This window comes from Ictidomys tridecemlineatus, chromosome 5, assembly GCF_052094955.1.
Source record: "Ictidomys tridecemlineatus isolate mIctTri1 chromosome 5, mIctTri1.hap1, whole genome shotgun sequence".
Lineage (NCBI taxonomy): Eukaryota > Metazoa > Chordata > Mammalia > Rodentia > Sciuridae > Ictidomys > Ictidomys tridecemlineatus.
Genome location: NC_135481.1, coordinates 152,421,247 through 152,446,597, shown reverse-complemented (window position 1 = coordinate 152,446,597; position 25,351 = coordinate 152,421,247). Strand labels below are relative to the sequence as shown.

The 25,351-nt window shown below is 39.6% G+C and overlaps 1 protein-coding gene across 3 annotated transcripts in view; it reads right to left on the bottom strand.

Moving 5' to 3' along the window:
• Positions 1–801: 801 nt before the first annotated feature.
• The window catches only part of Ninl (ninein like), a 155,435-nt gene continuing 130,885 nt past the window's right edge, over positions 802–25,351 (bottom strand). For all 3 annotated transcript variants that reach the window (XM_078051310.1, XM_040274792.2, XM_078051311.1), the window contains 7 exons: positions 20,646–20,750; positions 19,074–19,143; positions 8,998–9,156; positions 8,062–8,175; positions 7,081–7,251; positions 6,320–6,433; positions 802–1,890 (listed from right to left, as the gene is read on the bottom strand). In XM_078051310.1, the coding sequence (XP_077907436.1) occupies positions 1,699–1,890; positions 6,320–6,433; positions 7,081–7,251; positions 8,062–8,175; positions 8,998–9,156; positions 19,074–19,143; positions 20,646–20,750 (925 nt within the window). In that variant the 3' untranslated portion in view covers positions 802–1,698. The remainder of the gene's footprint in view (positions 1,891–6,319; positions 6,434–7,080; positions 7,252–8,061; positions 8,176–8,997; positions 9,157–19,073; positions 19,144–20,645; positions 20,751–25,351) is intronic.

The following is a 25,351-nucleotide window of genomic DNA, read 5'->3' as shown; positions in this document are numbered from 1 at the left end:
TACTCCTTCCTTTGTAATCAAAATACATTTATTTCTTCTTCTTGCCTGATTGTACTAATTAGAGCCACCAGTAGAGTGTTGGATAAAAGTAGAGAACACACATCTTAATCCTGATCACCAAGTGGAAGGCTTTCAGTCTTTTATCATTAAGTATAATGTAAGCTTTTAAAGTTTTTGTAGATGCCTTTCATCAGTATGGAAGAAGTTCCATTCTAACCACCAGGTGTGGTGGCACACATCTAGAATCCTAACGACTCAGGAGGCTAAGGCAGGAGAACTACAAGTTTGAGGCCAGCCTGAATACCCATTATTAAAACAAAACGAGAAGTTGCATTCTATCACCAGTTTACAGTTTTAAAACAATTTTCAAAATCTTTTGAGTCCTTCCATAATGCTATCAAATTTTTATTCTGTAACATTTATAGTAAGTGCCAAAAGAAGAGGTGGCATGCCAGCATCAGGATGGTGGCTGCCCCAAGGGAAGAGGATCAAGAATGAAAGACCTAGCTTTCAGGGCTGGGGATGTGGCTCAAGCGGTAGTGCGCTTGCCTGGCATGCATGCAGCCCGGGTTCAATTTCTCAGCACCACATACAAACAAAGATGTTGTGTCCACCAAGAACTAGAAAATAAATATTAAAAAGTTCTCTCTCTCTCTTAAAAAAAAAGAAAAAGAAAGACCTAGCTTTCCACCTCTATTCTAAAAGGTTGTAGCAGAAAGTTACCTCAAACACATCTAGTTGATGTGCACATGGGTGGTTCTTATGAAATGATTTTCTATGTTTGAAAATTTTAAAAAACAATTTTAATAGAAAAGAATTTATTGTAAATACAGTGACTTCATATTACAGTAGTACATTCTGATAAACCAAATGGCCATAATTTATGTATATTTCAGATAGAAAACTATACTTTTTTTACATAGGTACAATTTCCAGTGTGATGACATTTCAAGGAAGAAAAGATTGCATTTGCAATAAACATGATCATCCCTGAGTCAACAGAACTTAGGCTCTTCCCAGACTTACCCTCAAAGGGAGCAGTACCTGCAGGGTTTCTGTCCCCTCCTGTATTGCTGGTTGACTGTTCTCAGCAACAGAAGCCTTTCTGGAATGTGTGTACAGACCAACCATCAAGCGCCTTAATGATCTAAGCCTCCAGAAATAACCTTTGCCAAAGGTACAACACTGAAAATTTAACAACTCTCTTAGCTGTTCTTTGCTGAGAACCCCCAAAATCTGTTTCATTAGTATGTAACAAGACTGGAAATTATCCCTGATAGCTAATACAAAACATTCTCTATTGCACCAGCATATTTTTCCAGCATCTGGCACATAGTGGACATTCGTTAATTTGGGGGTGAAGAATTACAATCCTTAGTTTCTGAGGGTGCACAGATGATGAACCATAGCAAATTATGGAATCAGAGTGGCTTAATTTTAAAAGATGTTCTTGAAGCTGGGTGTAATGGCCCAGTCCTATAATCCCTGTTATCGTACTTGGGAGGGTGAGATAGGAGATCCCAAGTTCCAGGCCAGCCTGGGCAATTTAAACCCTATATAAAAAAAAAAAAATTTAAAAATTCTTTAAAAGGGCTGGAGATGTATTTCAGTGATAGAGCACCCCTTGGTTCAAACCCCAGTACTGCAAAAACAGAAACAAAACATTCCTTAGAATGAATTCTAGGAAACCAGCAGTATTTACACAGAGAGGGATGCTAGGGCAATCTTATTGATAAGTTTGTTGAGAGCATGGACTTTTTCTTCCAAAATGCGGTTTTTGCTCTCAGCACCTCGTTGCTTCTCTTCTGTGACCTGAAGAGCCTTCATGAGGTGAGCATTTTCCACATAGAGTTCCTTGAGCAGCAGATCAGATTTAGTGTTCTTTTTGAACTAGAGAGAAGAAAAAGCCATGCTTTACTGTGAATCCAGTGCAGAAAAGTTACACAAACAAGCCTGTTCCCTCTTATCCTTTCATCTCTGTTCCAAGCATAATTTTGGGTTCTTACAGATGTGATGCAAATATTAGATATGGTATATTTGTTCCCTGGCCTGAGGGAGGAAATTGAGAATATGCTGAATCATGTGGTGGATAATTGAAGAATCTTTTTTTTTTTTTTTTTTTAACCATGAAATAAAGACTTAAAAAGACCAAAATCGGGACTCAAAAAAAAAAAAAAAAAAAAGCCCTCTTATTTTAATGCAGTGTGAAACAAAATCTTCTAGATTGCCAAAAATGTTTGATTTGTCTCGAGTGCTATGCTGCCTGTGATGTCACACAGGACACATGGAGGCACTGCATTCTCCCTTGTAGCTGTGTGTGGGAGCCAGTCGTCACACAAACCACAGCAGGACAGGCTTCAGAGGTGGACCCAGGTTGTTCAAGTCAGCAGCCCTTCCATGATCTTTCCTGAGACACGAAGCCTCAGGGCTGAGTGTTGGGCTTTGTGAACCCCACATGGAATCTGTTCACTTAACAAGTAGTTACTACACACCCCCATGTGTGCACACTATTCTAGTAACATCCCTGTTCTCATGGAGCACGTATTCTAACAGGAGAAGGCAGAGGGTAGAAGCATGCATTTGCTAAGGTACCCAGCAGTGGACAGATAGCTGGGGGTGGGCTTCGCATGTTTCATTTTGGGTGGGGTAAACCACATTTCTGAGGATATCTGAATAAGAGATGTGAACAAAACCAGGGAGCAAATCATTAGGTGTGAACACCGCAGGCAGAGGGAAGAATAAGCCCTGTGGCTGGCATGTAGATGGGGTGAACTATGGCTAGAGGGACATGTGTAGCCGGAGGCAGACAAGGGGAGGAGAGAGGGAAAAGGGAGGGAACTCTGGGACTTCAGATGCTATTGTAAAAACTGTATTTTTTACTTGGGAGACATGGGAAGGCTGGTTCTGAGGACTGGATGAAATTCATGTTTTAAAAGATGTGCTGAGAGTTGACTGGTGGAGGACACAGGAAACCAGTCAGAATGCCAGAGATGAAGTGAGTTGTGGTTAGATTCAGTGTCTACTTTGAGGGTGGCTCTAAGGATTAGGTGTGAATTTAGGGAGGGTTCACAAACTCAAGAGGAGAGGAGAACTGGTAGGGCTGGGGAAGATAGGGAGCTATAAGACTTGTTTCCTAGTGGCAATGAGGGTACCAGGAAAGAGCGGCTGTGGAGGTAGTGGCCAGAGAGGAGGTGGAGGACGCAGGACATGGGTGACAAGATGTCAGAATGCTAGCAGGTTCTCCCTGGAGAGTCTGGTCTCATGTGAAATAAGCAGCAAAACCACAGAGGTTACAGGAGCCAGGGGTCAGAGAGGAGGTAGAGGGGAGGGGTTTCTCAGGAAGGAGGGGTACAAGCCATGGAGTAAGTGCCAGAGGGCATCTTCTGAAAGAATGAATCAACAAGCCAGGTGCAGTGGTGCATGCCTATAATCCCAGTGGCTTCTGAGGCTGAGGCGGGAGGATTTCGAATTCAAAGCCAATTGAGGCACTGAGCAACTTGGCAAAACCCCATCTCTAGATAAAATATAAAAAATGGGCTGGGAATGTTGCTCAATGGTTGAGCACCCCTGGGTTCAATCCTTGGTACCAAAAGAAAAATAAAAAAGAAGAATGAACCAATAAATGAACAAATGATGTCCTTTTTTGGTGTGAACATCTCAAAAAGAGATTCCCAAAAGAAAACACATATAATGTACAAATATAGCATGGGTATGTATTTAGCAAAATTAATCTACAGATTACTTTTACTTTTTTATCTACTGAAAATGATTTGTACATCCTCCAACTGAAGTTTAGATGAGCCATAGAATCAAAATGGGAATGGGGTTCTTTGGATTCTGTGAAGACAGGCTTTTTCTGGGTTAGATGCTGAACGTAAAAGGGAAAATTGTGCTGAAACAGACATGTAGACCAGTAGTACAGAATAGAAGAGACGGAGACAAACCCACATATATACAGTTATCTATCACTAGACAAATGTGCCAAAAACATTGATTGGAGAAAAGATAGCCTATTCAACAAATGGTGCTGGGAAAACTGGAAATCCACATGTAACAAAATGAAATTAAACCCTTATCTATCAGCCTGCATGAAACTCTACTCAAAGAGAATCATAGGCACTAGAACAGAGACCCTGCACCTAATAGGAAAAAAAGTAGGCCCCGATCCTCACCATGTCAGCCTAGGATCTGACTTCCTTAATAAGACTCCTAAAGAAGTAAAATCGAGAATCAATACAAGGGATGGATTCCAACTAAAAAGCTGCTTCTCAGCAAAGGAAACAATAATGTGAAGAGAGAGCCTACAGAATGGGAGAAAATCTTTACCACATGCAGATAGAGCTTTAATCTCCAGGATATATAAAGAACTCAAAAAACTTAACACCAAAAATAAATAAATAAATAAATAAATAAATAACCCGATCAATAAATGGGCAAAGGAACTGAACAGACACTTCACAGAAGATGATACACAATCAATCAATAAATATATGAAAAATGTTCAACACCTCTAGCAATTAGAGAAGTGCAAATAAAAACTGAGACTTTGGGCTGGGGATGTGGCTCAAGCGGTAGCGCTCGCCTGGCATGCATGTGGCCCAGGTTCGATCCTCAGCACCACATACAAACAAAGACGTTGTGTCCTCTGAAAACTAAAAAATAAATATTAAAATTAAAAAAAAAAAACAAAAAACTGAGACTTCATCTCAGTCTGGTCAGAACGGCAGTTATCAAGAATACAAGTAAAAATAAATGTTGGCGAGGATGTGGGGGAAAAGGTACACTCATACATTGCTGGTGGGACTGCAAATTGATGCTACCACTATGGAAAGTGGTATGGTCAAAACTCAGGTCAAAAACTGAGACTCAGAAGTAAAGTAACTTATTCCATGACTTAATAAAAAGAAATAGCAGAGCCAGTGTTTGCTCTTAAAAGTATAGTGAACTTTATTCAGTCTGAAAGTTTGATTATGTATGATTTAATTTTTTAAAAATATAAGAAATATAGCTTGTTAGAGTATTAAAATCAAGAGGACAGAAACTTTTTCTCTCCAGTCTCCTGAATCTTCTTTTAGGCACAAAGTAATGTTCATGTTGTTTTTTTTCCTGTGCTGGGGATTGAACCAAGAGCCTCCAGAATGTGAGGCAAGCACTCTGCCATCAAGTTATATCATGGTCCAACCCCCGCCAACCCCCCGCTTTTTTTTTAGGAAGGGCTTCACTAAGTTGCCCAGACTGGCCTTGAATTTACAATTTTCCTGCCTCGGCCCCCTGAGTTGCTGGAATTCTAGGCCTGTGCCAACACACTGAGCATGTTAATGTTTTGTTTTCAATGAATTGAATCTATGCTCTTCTGTTATCCTCTCCTCAATAATTGTAGCTGAACCATTTACCCTTTCCATTGGAGCCTACATTCTGGTGAATGCAGGTAATAAGTAAGCTAATCAATTATATGATTTCAGACACTGAATAAATGCTATGAAGGAAATGAAAAAAAAATTAAAAAAAAGAAAGTGGTATGGAGATTCCTCAGAAACCTTGGGATGGAACCACCACTTGACCCAGCTTTCCCACTCCTTGGTTTATACCAAAGGACTTAAAATCAGCATACTATAAGGATGCAGCCACATCAATGTTCATAGAAGCTCAATTCACAATAGCTAAACTATGGAACCAACCTAGATGTCCAGTAGATTAATAGATAAAGAAAATGTGGTGTATATACACAATGGATAATTACTCAGCTTAAAGAAGAATGAAATGATAGCATTTGCTGTTAAATGGAATGGAGCTGGAGAATATCATGCTAAAGCAAAATAAGCCAATTCCCAAAAAACAAAGGCTGAATGTTTTCTCTGCTATGTGGATGCTAATTTACAATAAGGGGGGCAGGCTAGGGAAGAACAGAATTACTATGAATTAGGTAGTGGGGATTGAAGAGAGGGGAGGGGGTATGGGAGTATAAAGGATAGTAGAATGTATCTGACATTATTACCCTGTGTACATACATGACTGCATAACCAGTATGATTCTACATCATGTACAACCAGAAGAATGAGAAATTATATACCATTGATGTATATGTGTCAAAGTGCATTCTACTGTCATATATAACTAATTAGAACAAATTTAAAAAAGTAAAAATTATTTTATTGAAGTAAAAAAAAGATATTGGCCAAATTATATTTTTATGTTGCCCTCATTGTTATATGTTTGTACAGCAATGAATCCCACTATTATGTATAGTTTATAATGCACCAATAAAAATGTGTGAGGGGGGGAAGGACTGAGGGAAATGATAAGAAGCATTGAAACTCACTTGTTCTCTCAGCTCATCCACCTTCTCTTGTAGGAGCCATTCTACATTCTGCAAGCACATCTCTGCCTCTTTGGCCTGCCCTTCCTTGGTTTTCATCTGCCTTTCATGTTCTTCCTGCCACAGAAGGTTACACACCAGTATTTACATTTAAAACAGAATCATCTCAGGACTTATTTAAATTGGCTAAAAATGTACAAATCTAAGCGTGACTGTAGATGACCTTCCTACTACTCTGTAGAGTAGTAGTTTAAAAATGTCTGCAAAGGGCCACCAACTGACCACCTCTCTTTGTAGTCCAGAGAGAATCTATTGATTACTTTGTCTTCAAAGACCTGGTCCTAGAATTTTAATTATAAATGACTCCAAAGTGAGTTCCCCTAGAATTTTAATTATAAATGACTCCAAAGTGAGTTCCCACAGATGATCCCTGACTTAGATGGGTTGAAGTAGCCTTTAGGGTCAGCTAACTCCTTTCTGTATACTCCTGAGAGGATCCTCTCCTCTCCCTGAGCTATCTTCAACACAGGCTTAGAGAGTCTCTTTGTTACGGTAAGGAATGGAAGCTCACAGCTTCTCTACAACTAGCCTTCAAGTTGCTGGAACTGGCCATAGAGCCACCCACTCCTGGGCCTTGGGCTTTACAGTTGGGCAGTTTTTGGTTAACTAAGGACCAGTAATCCAAGCATACTCTGCCATTCCATCAGCTGGCCTTCAGAACCTTCTCCCAAATAGCTAGCTCAGAGTGTGGTGCCCCCACTCACTCTCTGTGCATCCAGTAGTCTCCCAGCCTCCTTTTCTTGGACGCTGAGTAGGTGCTGCAGCTCAGTCACACGGGCCCTAGGCACCAGCTGGCTCTTCTGCTCCTGCAGGTGCTGAACCTCCTGTGCATGCTGGGATTGGGCTGCCTTCAGCCTCAGATGGGCGCTGTGTAACTACATGGAGAGAAGTAACAACGGTTGTAGTATGACTAAGGGTTCAGAGTCATTAGCAGACACAGAAGCGAAAGCATTGGTGAGTTAGTCTCTGCATTTAAGGATACCCCACAACTGAAAGGGCAGGAGGGCCTACTCCCCCTTCTTTGTGGTCCCTGAGTATGCTGCAACACCTAGGAATTCAGAGAGCTCCTTTATTTGGAATTATGACAGCCAAGCTCCCATTAGTCAGAGCTTTGCCACGTGTCATGAAAACTTATGCCTGTCATCCTCAGCAAGATGGTACTAGGATTTCATGATGGATCTATGGAAGGATCAAGTTCTGTCCCATCCAGCATCTTTGCAGCCTGCTACACAGGAGCAGTATAACCCATGCAAGCCACGCATGCTAATCCTTCTTTAAGTGAGGAGTTCACACTTCTGAGGCACAGCTCTGGCTGGAGGTCACAGAATGTGATTAACTGCATAACTTAGCCAACTCCTTCAGGCAACTGGAGATAAGGTCTAAACACAACTTAAAACTGGTTTGCTGAGGTTTCATCTAGAACACAGTTCACCCTTGCTTCATCTCTGAGACTCACGACAGGAGTAAGGACCATGGCTCCATCAGGGATCACATGTGAGGCATGGTGAAAAGAAAGAAACCAGCTTCAGTCCTAGACATGTTAAATCCCTTACTAGCTGTATGACCTCAGGCTGCCTAATAACTTCTCTGGGCTCAACTAGGCGTGGCGATGCTGTCCATCAGCATTTTGTTGATGTTCCTTTCAGGCTGGGACTATATCAAGTATTTCTGACTGCCGCACACACCTGTTCTTGACTTTCTTCAAGGCTCACTTTCAGCTCTGACTGTGACAGCCTCAGATTCTGACATTCCTGATTCACGTGTTGAAGTTCAACTTCAAGTTTTTTGATTTGGTTATCCTGATTAAAAAGAAAAAATTACAAGTATAAGAAATATCTTAGCAATCTAATACATGTTGAATGTAGAAACTTCAGAAAATTACAGAAAAGAAAATGTTACAAATTTAAACCCCCCCCCCACGATCCCTTGAGCCAGGCCCACACCTGACATGCTGTCATGACTCCTTCAATCCCTCTTCTACACACATATTATCAATAAGATATTTCAGTAAGAGAGAGCATAGTGCTGTCCTCCTTAGTGTAACTGGACTGTTTTCCCAAGACATCAAGTGTTATAAGAATCTTTTTTGGGGGGGGGCTGGGGTCGTGGCTCAGTGGTAGAGCACTTGCCTAGCATGTGTGAGACACTGGGTTCGATGCTCAGCACCACATAAATAAATAAATAAATGCATTGTGTCCATTCACAACTAAAAATATTTTTTTAAAAAATCTGGTGTGATGATTCAAACCGACTCCAGTCTATTTTGCTATAATAAATACCACAGCAATGAGAATTCTTCCAGTTAAATTTCCCATAATGTTCTTAGCTGTAATTTCTATAAGCATGATTATGAACTCAAATCAGAGTCATTCCTGAGGCTCTCGAGGCATAATTTGCCAGACTACCCTCTACTCTTTCTGGATCCTGATGATGTGCCAAAGCTGCTCAAGTCTACCCACTTCTCTAGGGCTTAGGAAGCTCCTCATCTCACTGCTAGGGCACCCACCTCCAAGACATCAGGGTTTATTGACCTGTTTGTGGCTGAGTCTCCATTGCCTGGCTTCCTATTGATTGCCTGGCTGCAGGGCAGGAACTTGATGGTGCTGCCTTAGTCCACTCACCTGCTGCTCCTCCCGGCGCCTTGCCTCCTCCAGCCTCTGCCTTAACAGCTGAATGGCAATGTGATTCTTCTCCTTTAGGGCCTGATGTGTAGAAGCATCTCCTTCCAGCTGAAGGACTCTACAGTTGAGCTGTGACAATTCATCTTTGTATTTCTGAATCTACAGGAAAAAAAAAAAAAAAGGTTAAAATACATTAAAACAAATGCTTTTAAACCAGGAGCTCAATTTAGATCATTCTAGTGGTCCCAATCAGAAGAAGGGGAAGCCAGTGGCATCTGGCACTGGATGTCCCACAGAGCCGAAGATGGTCCGGCCTCAGTATTGGGGGTGCTTAGGACCAGAAGCCCTGCTCTGTCACCTAGAAGTGAGACACACTTAGGCCACCAGAGGTGGTTGTGTGCCATGACCACTGAAACTACCATTCTGAAGAACTTCCACGTCTTCTTCATTTGGTCCATGGCTACTTCTAACATATTTAAAGCAATTTAAAGTTTAAAAAAAACTAATTAATCTTGAAGTGTAAAAATCTCTTCATAATCCTCCTTGGGTCTCTATCACTGGAGACATAAGCACAGCTTCTAGCAGGAGCACAGCCACCACACAGTACATTTTGCTTTCTCTCAGTGGCCATTGCTCAGTGGGTAGTGGGTGTACAGCAAACACATGGGGTAAATGAGTGAAGGCACCCGGCACCAAAACATACCTAAAAGTTGGTCTTACAGTCTTTTACCAAGGTAATTTCAGCTATTCTTGTTTTTGGGGTTTTTTTTTTTTTGGAGGGGGTCATAACTATCTTCTTACAGTCCAGTTTTTCTTATTTGATTTTTCGACAACAGTCAGTTTTGAGGAGTGTTGGCAGCTGAGCAGCATCCTCTGAAGCACTACTATCAGTACACACATAATCTCCCCAGATCTAGGCTGACACCATTTTGTTTTTGTGGGTTTAATTAGCACACAGTGGAACCCTGAAGTTGCTTCAGTATGGACTCATGCAAGGTTAGTGAGTCTCTATGCTGTTCTCAAGCTCTTCTCTGAATTAATCTCACCTCATCCCTTCTCTAGAACTTTAGGACTGAGGGTGAAGATGTTGCTACCATGTCTTAAGTTCTGGGTAATTCTGTCTGGATTTTTGATATTTTTGGTAAAAATTGACATTGATTTTCAATACTGATGTACATTCATCTTGTCCTCTAAGGATAGCCTTGATTTCATCAATAGAAATGGAATCTTTCTTCAATTCCTAATATAAATAAACTTGAAAAAAGTTTCAGTTAGAAAACCTAGTTCAGAAACTGAGCTAATTTATAAGTGACCTCTATAATAATGGTATTGATAACCAGAGAATGTATTTCAAAATATCACACTATATTAAGAAGCATGACCACTTTATTTTCAAACTTAGCTATTGCATTGGAGGGGTTTATTGTATCTGTAGCATGTCACTGATTATTCCAGTTAGTTTTATAATGATTTTTAAAAAACATATATCTTTGGAATAAATAAAAATTGGTGACAGTAATTGCTACTGATTTGTTCAATCCCTTAAATGCACTTTATGGTCAACATGTCACCATGATATAGTGGAATTCCCCATGCAGCATATTACTGTTATGTGATGACTGGCTTTTGAAGCAATTTGATAATAAAGTGCTTTGATATTCTAATTGATATGGAACAAGTTTTTTCCTGCTTCCCAAATAGAATTTTGTAACCAACTTTGCTGTTTTTTTTTTTAAACAGTTTGTAAGAATGTATCATTTCTTGGGGAAAGGCCATCCTTCAACAACTATCATAACTGCTACTTTGTTATAAAGTGCTCTAATGAGGTGCTCTAATGAGTCTTTAGGAAGAAGATTGTTTTTCAATATTATTTTTATCATGGAAATCTCAGAATCAGCTTAAGCTATAGATTTCATGAGAAAAGAGCTCTTGGTCAGAATGATATTTGGTGATGGAAACTTGTTCATAATTTATTGCTACTGTGGAAATATTTGCATTTTCTTATTTAATCTTTTACAGTTAAATATTTTTATTTGTTCTATGCCTTCAGTTTAAATTATTTCAGGACTTTTTTGGACTATGTTTTTTCAGGACTATGTTTAAATAATGGTATGTATGATAATCATTCAAGATAGAAATAAAAGTCATCCTTTCCAAAAATAAACAAAAATAAACTAACTAGTTAATCATTTTCTACTCAACTTTAGTATTTAAAGTCTTTGGAAAGAATTTAAAATGTACAGGCCAATTTCAAGACCATTACAAGGAAAATTCACACACCCTTCAGTCAGACTCCCCAATGACAGCATCCTCCCCAGCTGCTCTGCCATTTGCGATATCACATGTGTATACAAGTGTACACGTGCGAATGCACACACACATACAGGTTGTTTTCTTCCCCCACCCCAGCCCTGCAGCAAGTTTCCTATTAAGAGAAGTACTCTCTCACGTGGTAACCTGGATGTCCCACATACATTCCAGTTTCAACAACTGGCCCAGTGATGTCCTTTATAGCACCCCTTCCCCAGTACAGGGTCAGAAGGTGTCTCATCTATGATGTCTTGGCCTTCTTGAATGTGGGATGTTTCCTTAGTTTTTTAAAGGTCTTTTTGTTATTGACATTTTTGTCAAATACGATTCCTCCTCCATTTTAACAGTTTTTTATTTAGTGTTTGTCTGATGCTTCCTGTTGTCTCATGTGATGTGTTCTTGGCCAGGTGCTACATAGATGATGCTGTAACTTCTCTGGGCTTTGTGTCAGGAGGTGTAGATGTCATCTGCCTCTGGTGACAGATGTTTACGATGATCATTTTCTTTAACCTCTAACTTGCTTTTACTGCAGAAGCTGATATATCAGCAGCTACCTCCTGAGCACAGGTTGAAATAAAGGGATATTTGTGTCAAAGATAACTGCTCTCAATCTGATCAAGATTTTAGGTCTAATTTCCAGTTTATAAAACAAACATATGACATAGGATCAGACTAAACTGCCTCTTAGGAAGCACCCTGGTATCCAGAATGTAGATTACCATATTATGATGGTGCCAGAGACAACCAGCTGGTCTCTTCAAAAAGCATGAGAAAAAACTGGAGATATGGGTCAAAAAGATTAATGAGATGCTTGGGTGGACTATATTTGCACAGATGTCCCCTGGTAGCACCTGCCACTCGTATCCTCTTCTGCAGTAATGGCCTACTTGAACATGGGCCCATGTGGCTCTGGGGACTCAGTGAGAAAGATGGGGAATGACTTTTATCTATCAGGATCCCAGTCTCACAGAGAGGACCTGTGTTAATAAACACATTCAGAAGGAGTCCCCAGATGATCAGCCTGTGTGTCCAGTCTTCCCAGTCACAGCCCCAACATCAACCATCAGGGATATGCCTGTGTCTGAATCCCTGATCAACAAGTTCCATGAGTACAACTGTGTGGTTAGTTTATGCCAACAAATTGATTTGATAGCTAAATAAAATGTGTCAGCCATAACTGCATTCTAGGGTCAAAGATTTTATTATGTAAGCCATTTTTGAATAAGTGGAAAAATGTGAATGTGGTCTGAATTCTGGATGGTGTTCGATAGTTACAGTTAAGTTTCTTAAGTGTGAGATCAATAGTGTGGTTAGTTAGAAGATATTTTTAGAAAACGCCTGATGAGGGGCTGGGGTTGTGGCTCAGTGGTAGAGCATTTGTCTAGCACGTGTGAGGCTCTGGGTTCGATCCTCAGCACCATTTATAAAAATAAATAAATAAAATAAAGATATTGTGTCCAACCACAACTAAAAAGTAAATAAATATTAAAAAAAAGAAAGAAAACGCCTGATGAATATTTAGGAAAGAAGTATCATGATATCTGTAATCTACCTTCAAATAGTTCAAAGAATAGATACAAGAAACATGGAGACGTAAACAGAGAACTGAAAGCATGTACACTAATAACATATACTGTTCACCTACCTACCACAATTAAGGTTGTGGTAGGTAGGTGAACAGTATATGCTACTTCCACTTATATATGTTTAAAGGTTTTCATAATAAATTTTTTTGGGAAAGAGGACAAATGGTTATTTATAAACCCATTTATAAATATTTTACAGAGGGAACATGAGAAGGAAAAGGGCAGAGTGGCTACTCTGAAACCAGGAAGGACCTACATGGACCATTTCCACAAGAGGCTGCCCACCCTCAGCAAATGCAGAGCCGTAAGTGTTCTTAAGTGAATCCATCATTATCCTCCATGAGGCTTATGTAAGTCACCTTTTAAAAATGTAACCAATACCTCAAATAATCAATTTACAAAAAGAAAAGGCTTATTCTGGCTCACAGTTTTGGAGATTTCAGTCCATGACCAATTGACCCTATGGCTTTGGGTCATGTGGTATAGCAATATACATCATGGTGGTTTGCACATGGTAGAACAAAGATGCTTACCTCAGGAAACAAAGACAGAGAAAAAGGAAGGGGTGGCATCCCACAGTCCCTTTGTGAAGCATACCCTCAATGACCAGGCCCCACTTCTTAAAGATTCTACCACCTCCAAATAGTGCCACTCTGTGGAATAAGTCTTTCATTCATGGGCCTTGGGCGGGGGGGGGGGGGGGGGGATCAAACTAGAGCAAGGCCCAAGCAAAGCTACCACAGGCTCACCATGGAAATGAACACTGGGAGCTGGGAGCCAAGACAAGCTGCTGTTCTACGAGTGGATTGAAGCAGAAGCTGTTTTCATTGGCCATGTGAGAAGAGCAGGCACCATGAGAGATGAGTTGTAAGGACTTTTCTTTGGCAAAAGCAAGGGTTTGAGATGAAGAAGGCGACAAAGAAACTTCCTAGAATAAGCAAGTTCAGCAAGGCCACAGGATGCAAAATTAGCACAAAAAAGTCAACTCTCTTTCTGTACATGGGCACAGCATGTACAGAAGCTCAAATCAAAAACATACTACTCCTGGTTTCAGGTCTCACATGTAAAGAGCTTAGAAATTATCACTCCCATCCTGCCAACAAGAAAAAGCTGAAAAATGGGGCTGGGGTTGTAGCTCAGTTGCGGAGCACTTGCCTTGCAAGTGTGAGGCACTGGGTTCAATCCTCAGCACCACATAAAAATAAATAAATAAAGGTATTTTTTTTTAAAAAAAGGAAAAGCTGAACAAACTGAAAAGCAGCAAATCTTAGATCCTTCAGAGAACTGAAGTCACAGGACAAACCAAACATTCTGAAAACTGGAGAGACCGGTGTTGGGAGAGATACAATCAGTTTATCTGGAGCAGAAGGCTGCAGCAGGAAACTGATAAGAAAGCTTTATCTGTAAAGGCAAATATTGGAGACTCTAGGCCTGGGCTAACCCGAGAGTTAGAGTGCCAGGGGTGGGGGCACGGTCAGGGAGCCTCCAATGTCTCTAAGCCTTATCAGGTTCTCACAGTTAAAATTAGAGAAAAATCCCTTCAGGCTTCCTCAGGGGAAAGTGATTGCTTCAAATTGTGTTTCTCTGAAATCCACACATTGAAGCCAGTGTTTAGGGTTGGGGATGGGGCTTTCAGGAAATAATTTAGGTTAAATGAGGTCACAAAAGTGGGCTTCTAGAAAAAAGTAGGCCCAAATCTCCATCATGTTGAATTAGGCCCCAACTTCCTTAATAAGACTCCTACAGCACAAGATTTAAAATCAAGAATCAATAAATGGGATGGATTCAAATTAAAAGTTCTTCTCAGCAAAAGAATCAATCAGTGAGGTAAACAGAGAACCTACAGAATGGGAGCAAATTTTTACCATACACACATCAGACAGGGCATTAATCTTCAGGATATATCAAGAACTCAAAAATATTAACACCAAAAAAAAGAAAACAAAAACCAAATAACCCAGTCAATAAATGGGCCAAGAACTGAACAGATCCTTCTCAGAAGATGATATACAATCAATCAACAAATATATGAAAAAATATTCAACATCTCTAGCAATTAGAGAAGTGCAAATCAAAACTACTCTAAGATTTCATCTCACTCCAGTCAGAATGGCAGCTATTAAGAATACAAACAACAATAAGTGTTGGCGAGGATGTGGGGGAAAAGGCACACTCATACATTGTTGGTGGGACTGTAAATTGGTGCAGCCAATATGGAAAGCAGTATGGAGATTCCTTGGAAAACTTGGAATGGAAACACAATTTGACTCAGCTATCCCACTCCTCAGTTTATACCCAAAGGACTTAAAAACAGCATACTACAGGGACACAGCCACATCAATGTTTACAGCAGCACAATTCACAATAGCTAAATTGTAGAACCAACCTAGAGCCCTTCAGTAGTTGAATGGATACAGAAAATGTGGTGTATATATATAATGAAATATTACTCACCATTAAAAGAGAATAAAATCATGGCATTTGCAGGTAAATGGATGGAGGTGGAGAATATTAAGCTAAGTGAAATAAGCCAATCCCAAAAAACCAAATGCCGAATGTTTTATCTGATATGAGGGTGCTAATCCATAATGGAGATTGGCGGGATGGTAGGAGGGAACATGGGGGATATGGATGAACTTTAGATAGAGCAAAAAGGAAGGAGGGAAAAGGAAGGGGCATAGGGGTAGGAAAGACAGTGGAATGAGATGGACATCATTACCCTAAATACATGTATGAAGACCCAAATGGTGTGACTCTACTTTGTGAACAACCAAAGATACGAAAAATTGTGCTTTGTGTAATATAAATTGAAATGCATTCTGCTGTCATATTACAAATTAGAATCAAATTTTAAAAAGTGGGCTTCTTATATAATATGATTACTGCAATTATAGACAGCAAGAGAGAAATTTCTCTCTTTAAGCCTTGTGAGGACATGGTGAGAAGCCAGGACCAATGTCCCTTGATCTCAGACTTCCAGCCTCTAGAACAGTAAGAAATAAGTATCTGTTGCTCAAGTCACTCAGTGTATTTTGTGAAGCAGCCCATGCTAACTAAAATGTTGACTAGATAGAAGGACACCCAGAGGATATTGTTTTCAGACCCTAAGGAAAATAACTCCCTAGAACTTAATTGACCTATGGAAAGAAAAATACTGAACTGTACCCCCTCCAGCCTGCCCATCTCAGTACATAGCCAACAGAATGTCAATAATACAAAATACTCAAAACACGAAATGTTGGCAAGGATGTAGAGAAACCAGATCATATATACATGCTGGTAAGAGTATAAAATGTTACAGGCATGCTAGGAAACAGTTTTGGAGTTTCTTATAAAAATAAATGTGTTGGCACAGTGGCACATGCCTGTTACCCCCAGAGACGTGGGAGGTTGAGGTAGGAGGATGGCAAGTTTGAGACTGACCTGGGCAACCAAGCAAGACCCTGTCTCAAAAAAAAAAAAAGTGTTAGAGATATACCTCCATGAAACAAACAAAAAAAACTAAACATGTGGCTACCACACAACTTAGTTATTATTGTCTTAGGGGTTTATCCTGGTAAAACAAAAACTTATGTTCACACAAAAACCAGAGTAATAATGTTTGTAGCAGCTTTATTTGTAATAGCCCAAACTTGGAATCAGTAATATATCCTTCAAAAGTTTGAGGCTGGATAGCCTTCAAAGTTTGAGGCTGACCTGGGCTAAGCCAGACCCTGTCTCAAAATAAAAAATAAAAAGGGTTAGAGATATACTTCAATGAAGCAAACAAACAAACAAATAAAAACAACCAGACATGTGACTACCACACAACTCAGTCATTATTGTAATGTAAAAACAAACTGTTGTATGTCCGTTCCACAGGAACTACTCAGCAATAAAAACAAACTACTGATACACACAACACTTGGACGACTCTTCAAGGAATTATGATAGGTAAAAAAGACAATCCTAAAAGTCACATTCTATATAATTCTACTTGTATAATATTTTGAAATAAAAGTTTAGAAACAGGACATTTTAGTGGTTGTCAGGATTAGGTGGGCAGGGAGAAAGTTGGCATGGTCATAAAAGGGCAATACTAGGAATGCCCATGATGCTAGAAATATTCAATATCTTGACTGTGGTGGTGGATACAGAAACCTACACAGATGATGAACTCAACATACACACATACATAAGCGTACACAAGTAAAACTGGATAAATCTAAATATGATCCATGGATTTAATTGATGTCAATATCTTGGCTGTGATATTTATTATAGGCTGAATTGTGTCCTCTACCCAGAGTCATATGCCTTAACCCCTGACACTTCAGAATATGAATGTATTTGGAGATGGGTCTTGAAAGAGGTTATTAAGGTAATGAGATCATATAGATAGGCCTTAATCCAATATGACTGGCAACCTTATATGAAGAGGAGATTAGGACACATACAGGTACAGAGGGACAACTATGTAAACAAAGAAGGAGAAGGTACATCTTCAAGCCAAGGAAAGAGACCTCAGAAGAAACCAACCCTGTAGGTACCTTGATCTCAAACTTTTAGACATCAAAATTGTGATGAAATGAATTTTTGTTAAACCCTCATAGTTTGTAATATGGAATTTTGACAACCCTAAAATACTAACACAGATATTGCACTATTGTTTTGAAAAATGTTACCACTGGGGAAAACTAAAGTGTATAAGGGATTGCTCTGTATTTCTTATAAATATGTATGAATCTATAATTATTAATAACAATTTTTTTAAGAAGCCAAGGATAACACATTCTAGGTTGATTGCTTATTCCTTAATTAGTCTTAATTAAAAGATAGGAAGAAGAACAAAGTACAAAATGCGTTTTTGTATTGGGGGCAGGAGGAGGATTAGCATAGGAGGTGAAAAGAACATTTATATACAGAGTAAGAGATAATGATCAGATAATAAGTAACCATAATGAGGGTGATGGAAATCAGATATCTCATTGGAGAAATGGGTCACAAATACAAAAAAGGAGAAAACTAGCATTATCCCTAAGATGTTGGGTGCAAACTGCAGATATGGGTTTGAATTCATAGTTTTCAATATAGAGGTAAGTAAATAAACATACTTGAAACTATATGCATCTGTATAAACACATACATGTCCTAGCTGTATCCACTAACATCTCCTGGAAGCAGCATACCCCAGGAACAATGAGCACAACCAGTGCCATCCAATGGTCTAAAGACCATTCTAAAGATTATCCTTGGCTAGAAGTAACCAAGGGCTCCCTGGAGAAATTGCAGACTCCAAGGCTGGAGCAGGGGAAATATGACTAGAACCCAGAACATCTTGGGTTACCAGAAAGTAAGGAAGTACTCAAAGAACGATTAGGATCTATCCAAAGAACATAAGATGCTACCTACAAAGGGCTCCCATTGCCCAAATCTGAGACAATTTGAGCATCAAAATAAATACTAATTGTAATATATTATAACCCATCAAATCATTATATGATACAAATCACTCAATAAGTTAATGGGAGAAGAATACCAATTAATAATATTAAGATGGGGAGATTAGCTATCATAACTGTAACTGATTCCACCAAAATACAAAAGGCTGCCAAAATTAGGGAGTGAGAGGTTGATAAAGAGCAGGATATTTACATAATATCAAAGCTCCTCCCTGTTAAATATGAATTACAAAGGGAAAAGTAACTGTGGAGAGGCTCAGTCAACACCACTTTACCCAAGCAATCAAAGTGTTCAACAAAGGGACAAAACATTGTGTCTCTGAGAGGATGAAATGGGGATATAGCATCACTTCTGAGTTGTTCCTACCCAAAACAGAGAATCTGACTTATCACAAGGAGCTATTAGACAACTCAGATGGAGGGACATCCTCATAGTGGCCACCTGCAATTTTGAAAATGTCAAGGTCTTAATAACCAAAGACAGACTAATATAGGGAGACTAATGCCACACATAACTGCCAACATTCCAGACCCTGCTAAACCAAAATGGGGTGAGTGGGTTCCTATGCATGCCAGTACCTGATTTTGAGGGGGAAGTAGGGACTGGCAACTCTCTCTCTCTTACATCTTTTAGAAAAAAGCTCTCTACTTCCTTTTTGTAAGTGTGAGACTATTTCAGGATAATAACAAAAAAAAAAAAAAAAAAAAAAAGGCTTCATGCCAGTCATCAATACTTGACCTGTATGTTGAGTTCTTCCATTTCAAGGCAGGTCTTTTCTTTGTCTCTCTTTAAATCTTCAATTTCCTTTCTGTTGAAAAAGCAAAATAAACAACATCATTTCTGACTAACCAGTGTCTTTTCCTTGGCCATCACCCACTATGACATTACAGCTTGAATTTGTAGTCACAGAACAGATTCTCTCTGTCCTGGGTCTTCCACAGCCCCAGGACACCCACTGCCACGGTGTGTATGACAATACTACTGAGGCTGCTGGTAATGATGAGGAGGGAGGAGCCAGTCTAATCCCACATCAGGGAAAATTTAGAAATGTGAAATTGCTCAGATATGTAGACAGTTGCCGCTATTGTATGAATAAACAGCACCTGTAAAATTCCTTAGTCACACATACTAATATTTCTTTTTCTGCAAAATATGTAACTTATTCATACTCAGCAGCACGAAGACCCAAGCAGTCTTACTACTAGTGAGGTTTGTTGCTAAAGAGTCCTGGCAAAACACAGAGAGAAAAAAAAATTTTGTTTATTTAAATTTTTATTTGTTATTTTTAGTTATATGTAACAGTAGAATCCATTTTTGGTATAATTATATAAGCATGGAATATATATTATTCTAATTAAGATCCCAGGCATGTGAATGTACACAATATTCAGATTCACTGTGGTGTATTGTTATATGCACATAGGAAACTTATGTTAGAATCATTCTACCGTCTTTCCTAATCCTGTCCCCACTCCCTTCCTTTCACTCCCCTTTGTCTAATCCACTGAATTTCTATTCCCCACCCCACCAAAAAAAGAATTTTAGACTGTGGAATTGCTATAACATAATACTAACTACTCTAGCAACATCACAGTAATTTATCAAACCAGAACCACATTCTCAGCATTTTAGAGCTGAGCTCATCTTGAAATTCATAGTTGGGAAAAAATAAAAAAGAATAAACAAATTGTCCTTGGATGCAGTTACAGTAGTGACAGCAGAAAGCCACTCTCACCCTGCAGACTCTCCCCTTCTCTGGTGCACACGTCCCTGCCCTGCCTGTCCCATCTCCAGCCTTGACTCACTGACATTGATATACCAGCAATGAACCTTGAGGAAATGCACAGCTGAAACCATTTATCAGAACATAACCAGATAGACTCTCCTTACTCAGGAAGGCACTAGTAGCACTTCCCACCCCTCCAAAAACACTCACTGTCCCCCACGCCTAATTGTGACATGGAGCATTTCTGTATAGGTGAGAAGTGTCTGTATGTCAGTTTTGAGGGCTGTGTCCTGGAATTGTGGATGTGGAGCCAACCATGCAACAGCATGCATACGCTCTGTCCCCACTTCTGAGACAAAGGAGCATATACAGTGGCTGCCAACCTGTGGTGGGAAGTCAGAATCCCCTATGCCTATCAGATCTGTTCAGAAGTCCACAAGTTCATCCACGTAGGTCTTTCTGGAATGAGGTTTATCTGCCAGCATCTCCCACTTTCTATATCAATCCCTGCTAAGCTCATTCTAGAGACAGATACAGAGGCCTCTGTCTTGTCAATGTGGGCAAACTACTGAGACACGCCTTACCTCTGTGCATCATTTGTGCTCTCTGCAGCTTCAAGTTCCTGCTGAATCTTTCCCAGATCATTTTTCAACAACATGTTTTCTTCAGAAATCCTCTGAAACTCGATTCTGCAAGAAAAATTGAAAAAAGCCTGGTGAGAAGAAGCTGGCAGCAACATGCAGTCACAAGAGCTGAAAATTGCAGTCTTCATTCCCTCCCTGGAGGTGAAGCAGGGTATTTTGCCTTTTCTCTTCTCCAGTGGTAACATGCTCTGACATGCATCTCCTGCGAGCATCTCACAGGAGCACCACTGTCTTAGCTTCTAAACTGCACTTTATCAACAGCCCATGAATGCAATCAGCACCATTATTTTGTTTACCTTTCGGGGCAGCTGACATTTCACCACTTCCATCTGAATATGGATATGGGTACTGGCTTCTATTGCCAAGTGCTAGGGGTAAGTCCTCAGGGATGGCAAAGGATATTCATCCCTGGCCAGTGAACTGAAGCCAGAGCTAAGAAGCACAAGGAATCAGACCAAACTACAAAGGCATACTTTCTCTCTTGTGAGAGTTCACCCATCCTACACCCTCACAGCAGCTCTGGAAGGAAACACTTAGGAAAATTCCATGTCGATTCCCAGAGAGATACCTGACAGAAGGTGGCCCCTCATGTGGGAACCATCTTGGGACATCAACTAACACCACTGATTTAAGAAAGATACAATTGACTGATACAGATCATTAAAGAGGCATCTTAAAATTCATACTTGTTGCCTGGAGGATTTATTAATATACGGGAGTCTAGCTGACATTTACTTCCCCTGGTAGGTCTCTATCTGGATTTAGCCTCCCATTTTTTTTCAAATTAAGAACACATCTCTGAGTTCATTTTATCTATGTTGCTTATAGCATTAAGCCTATGTATCCCCTTAACATAACTTCCTACATGTCATGATAGACTAAGAGAAGAATAAAGAAATAGAAGTCTCTGGAATTTAAAAAGTAACAGGAAGGGGAACTGAACTGATCAAATTATATTGTCATATTATATGCCTCTACAAATATGCAACAATCAGTCCACTATTATGTATAATTATAATGCACCAATAGTTTTTTTTTTTAAAGCAGCAAAGGGTTTCATGCAAGAGAGCAAAACAAATTATATCTGTTTTGAAGCTACCACTCTGTCTCCAGAATGGAAAACAAAGTGATTGAATGCAAGTGGAGTGTGTGGGGGTCTACTTCCAGGAGCCCAGGAAAACTGAAGGCAGCCTCTCCACACCCTGGAACTCCTCAGAAACAATGAAACCTGTGCAGGCCTGAGTGTGCAGTGTGTGACTGTCCTCACAGAAAGCAACGGAAACTCCCAGGAATCCCCCAAACAAAATGAAAAACCGGAAGCTGAAACGAAAGCTGAGTGGGAAGCTACAAAGGTGGGTGACCCTGCAATCAGGGAATATACCAGCACCACTATCAGCAGGGACACCTGTTTGTTTGTTTTTTTACCTTCTCTGTATTTTATACTTTAAATATCATAGCAATTCTATCAAACAGAACAAGACCTGGACAGTCAGGGCTCTGAAAGGAGGTGCAAGGGGTCCCAGATGAGTATCTCCCTAGTTCTCTGCAAAAGCAATACAAACCCTGCGCAGAAAAGCATCCCCTTAGGGCTACCAAAATTCCCAGAGATTAAATAAAAAGTAAATATGAGCTCACAATCACAGAACACCCAAACATACATGGAAAAACAAACAAACAAACAAACACCCATGAGATACAGCTGAAGTGAAAACTAAACAGAACAAAACCAAACAAGGAAAAAAAAAATCAGGGGGCTGGGGATGTGGCTCAAGTGGTAGCGTGCTCGCCTGGCATGCGTGTGGCCCGGGTTCGATCCTCAGCACCACATACAAACAAAGATGTTGTGTCCGCTGAGAACTAAAAAATACATAAATAAATAAAATCTCTCTCTCTCTCTCTCTCTCTCTCTCAAAAAACTCTCTTCATCACTTAAAAAAAATTAGATCCTCTAGGAATTTTAGATATTAGAATTATCAGACACAAACTAAAAATAAATATTATACAATTTTACAAAAATTAAGAATGGAAATTTTAAAAAATGAACAAGCCATAAGACGACATCATGATCAGATAGGTTCAAACAGAATCTTTAGAAACAAAAAGTCAAATGTCTATAAAAACTCACTGAATGAGTTTAAACAGATTAAAGAAGTAACTGACCTGGAATACAGAGATATTGGGTGTGTGGGGGGGATAAGATAACCTGGGTGTGGTACAGAGAAAAGAGAAAGAAGATGGAAAAATATAAGAGAAATTGATAAAGGAAGGAAAAAGCAGAAAAGATCTAACATCATACATCTAATTAACACCATGAATGAAGTAGCAGTTTGTGTGTAGTTTTTTTTTTAACAGTACAGTCAAAAGCTGTTTTTCAGACCTTTGAATATGTTCTTTTAGTATCAGATTCTATTGTTAACTTGTATCAGCTACTCTAATAGTTCCTTTGAATATGTAATCATTTATCTGCTGCTGCTATAACAAATGACCAAAAACCCAGAGGCTTAAAAAAACAGATTTGTCATCTTAAAGTTTTGGTAGTTAGAAGAATAAAATGAGTCTCATTGGGCTAAAAGCTAGCACTGAGCTTTTAGCCCTACATTCAAGCCCTTTTAATCTTTTATTTTGATATAGGGTCTCACTAAGTTGTCCAGGCTGGCCTTGAACTTGGGATCCTCCTACCTTTGCCTCCTAAATCAGTGGGATTTCACGCATGCACCACCATGGCCAGGGAGAGGTAGTATTTTAAGAGCAATGGCTGAGGAACTTTCATAAGACAATATCCCAAACATTCTAAATAATAATGTTTTCTAAATAGGATAAACAAAAAGAAAACTCCAACTTTTTCCACAACTTAACAATTCCATTCCTAGGTACGTAACGACATAAATTCTTCAAAAGACATGTACAAAACTTTCATCACAGTACTATATTGACAGCCCTGAACCAGAAACTATTGAAATATCCATCAACAGATGAAAAAAATAAACAAACTGTAGTATAATCACCTAACAGCATACTACATAGTAATGCCAATGAATGAATTATACCTATAAGCAAAAATAGGGGCAAAGAAAAATATGAGCCAAGAAAATCAGATGCAAGAGAGTATATACTACATGAAGAAAAAAGAGAAAAAAAATTAATCACTGTTGTTAGAATTTGGGCTAGCAGTTTACCCACTTATGGAGGTGGGCTTTGGTGTGTTCCGTTTCTTGCTCTGACTGCTAGTAACAGAGATATTGGGTGTGTGTGGGGATAAGATATCCTGGGTGTGTTCAATTTGTTGAAAATTCTCTGAACTGTACATATGTGCATTTTTCTTATGTATATTACACTTTAACATAAAGCTAAAAAGAAAGAAATATATACCAAAGGTAAAATGCCAAAGATACAGAATATTCTAGAAGCAGCCAAAAGACAAAAGTCAAATCACCTGCTGTGGTAGGCAGGGTAATAGCCTCTAAAAGATGCCCACATCTATGTTCCTGTCCTCACAACTTGTGGACATGTAACATCATATAGCAGAGGGGAATCAAGGCTGCTACCTAAGTGACCTTACATAGGTCATTGTAGATTATCTGGGTGGCCCCAATGTAATCACCAAGATCCTTAAAAGTAGAAGGGAAGGCAGAAGAGTCAGCATCAGGGTCATGTGATGTGGGAAGGGCTTGACCCACCATCCATGGCTTTAAAGATAGGAGGGGGCATGAATCTGAAAGTGAGCAGTCTCTAGAAGTTGGAAAAAGCACAAGGGATTCCCTGTAGAATTTCCAGAAAGGAATGCAGTCTTGCTAGCACCAACACCTGGCTTTTAGCCCAATGAGACTTATTTTACTCTTCTAACCATCAAAACTTTTAGATGACAAATCAGTGTTGTTTTAAGTCCCTGGGTTTTTGGTCATTTGTTACAGCAGCAGCAGATAAATGATACATATTTCAAAGGAACTATTAGAGTAGCTGTCACAAGTTAACAGTAGAATCTAATACTGAAAGAATATGTTCAAAGGGCTTAAGAGCCCCTCCCAGCTCTACCATGAGCGCGATAGCCAGACGAAAGGAATCAGGAGTGGTACGGACCCGCGGCGCAGAACTCCCGGCTACCGCTCCCACCAGAGCAGATGGCTGAGGTCTCTTGCACCAGCTTCCGGGGACGTGGCTACCGGAGGGTAAGCAAACTTCGCTGAGGATTCTCAGCCCCAAGCTCTACAAACTTAGGGTCTGAGGGAGGCAAACAGGGAGAGTGTGCCCAGATGTTCATGAAATCAGGGCTCCTGGGAGCAGCAGACCTGGCGTGTAGCCAGTATTGTGGTGAGCGTCACCGGTGAGTGGGGCCTGGCTTGAGGAAAAGTGGGGAAGCGACTAGACACAAGAGGAGGCCCTAGGCACCCAGGATTGGAGACTCGCCCAGTCTTGGAGGAGGAGCTGCTGCACAGTGATTGGTTCCCAGGTATTGACAGGAGAAGAGAAGTTAATCAAACTCTTAAAACTGCATTTATTATTATTTTTTAAATTTGGGTTCTTTTTTTCATTTTCCTTTTTTTGTTGTTGTTTTTTAAGTTTTTTAAAACTTTTTTCTATTTTTTTTAAATTTTTTTTCTATTTTTTTAATTTTAATTTTTTAATTATTATTATTTTTTTTTCTTTTT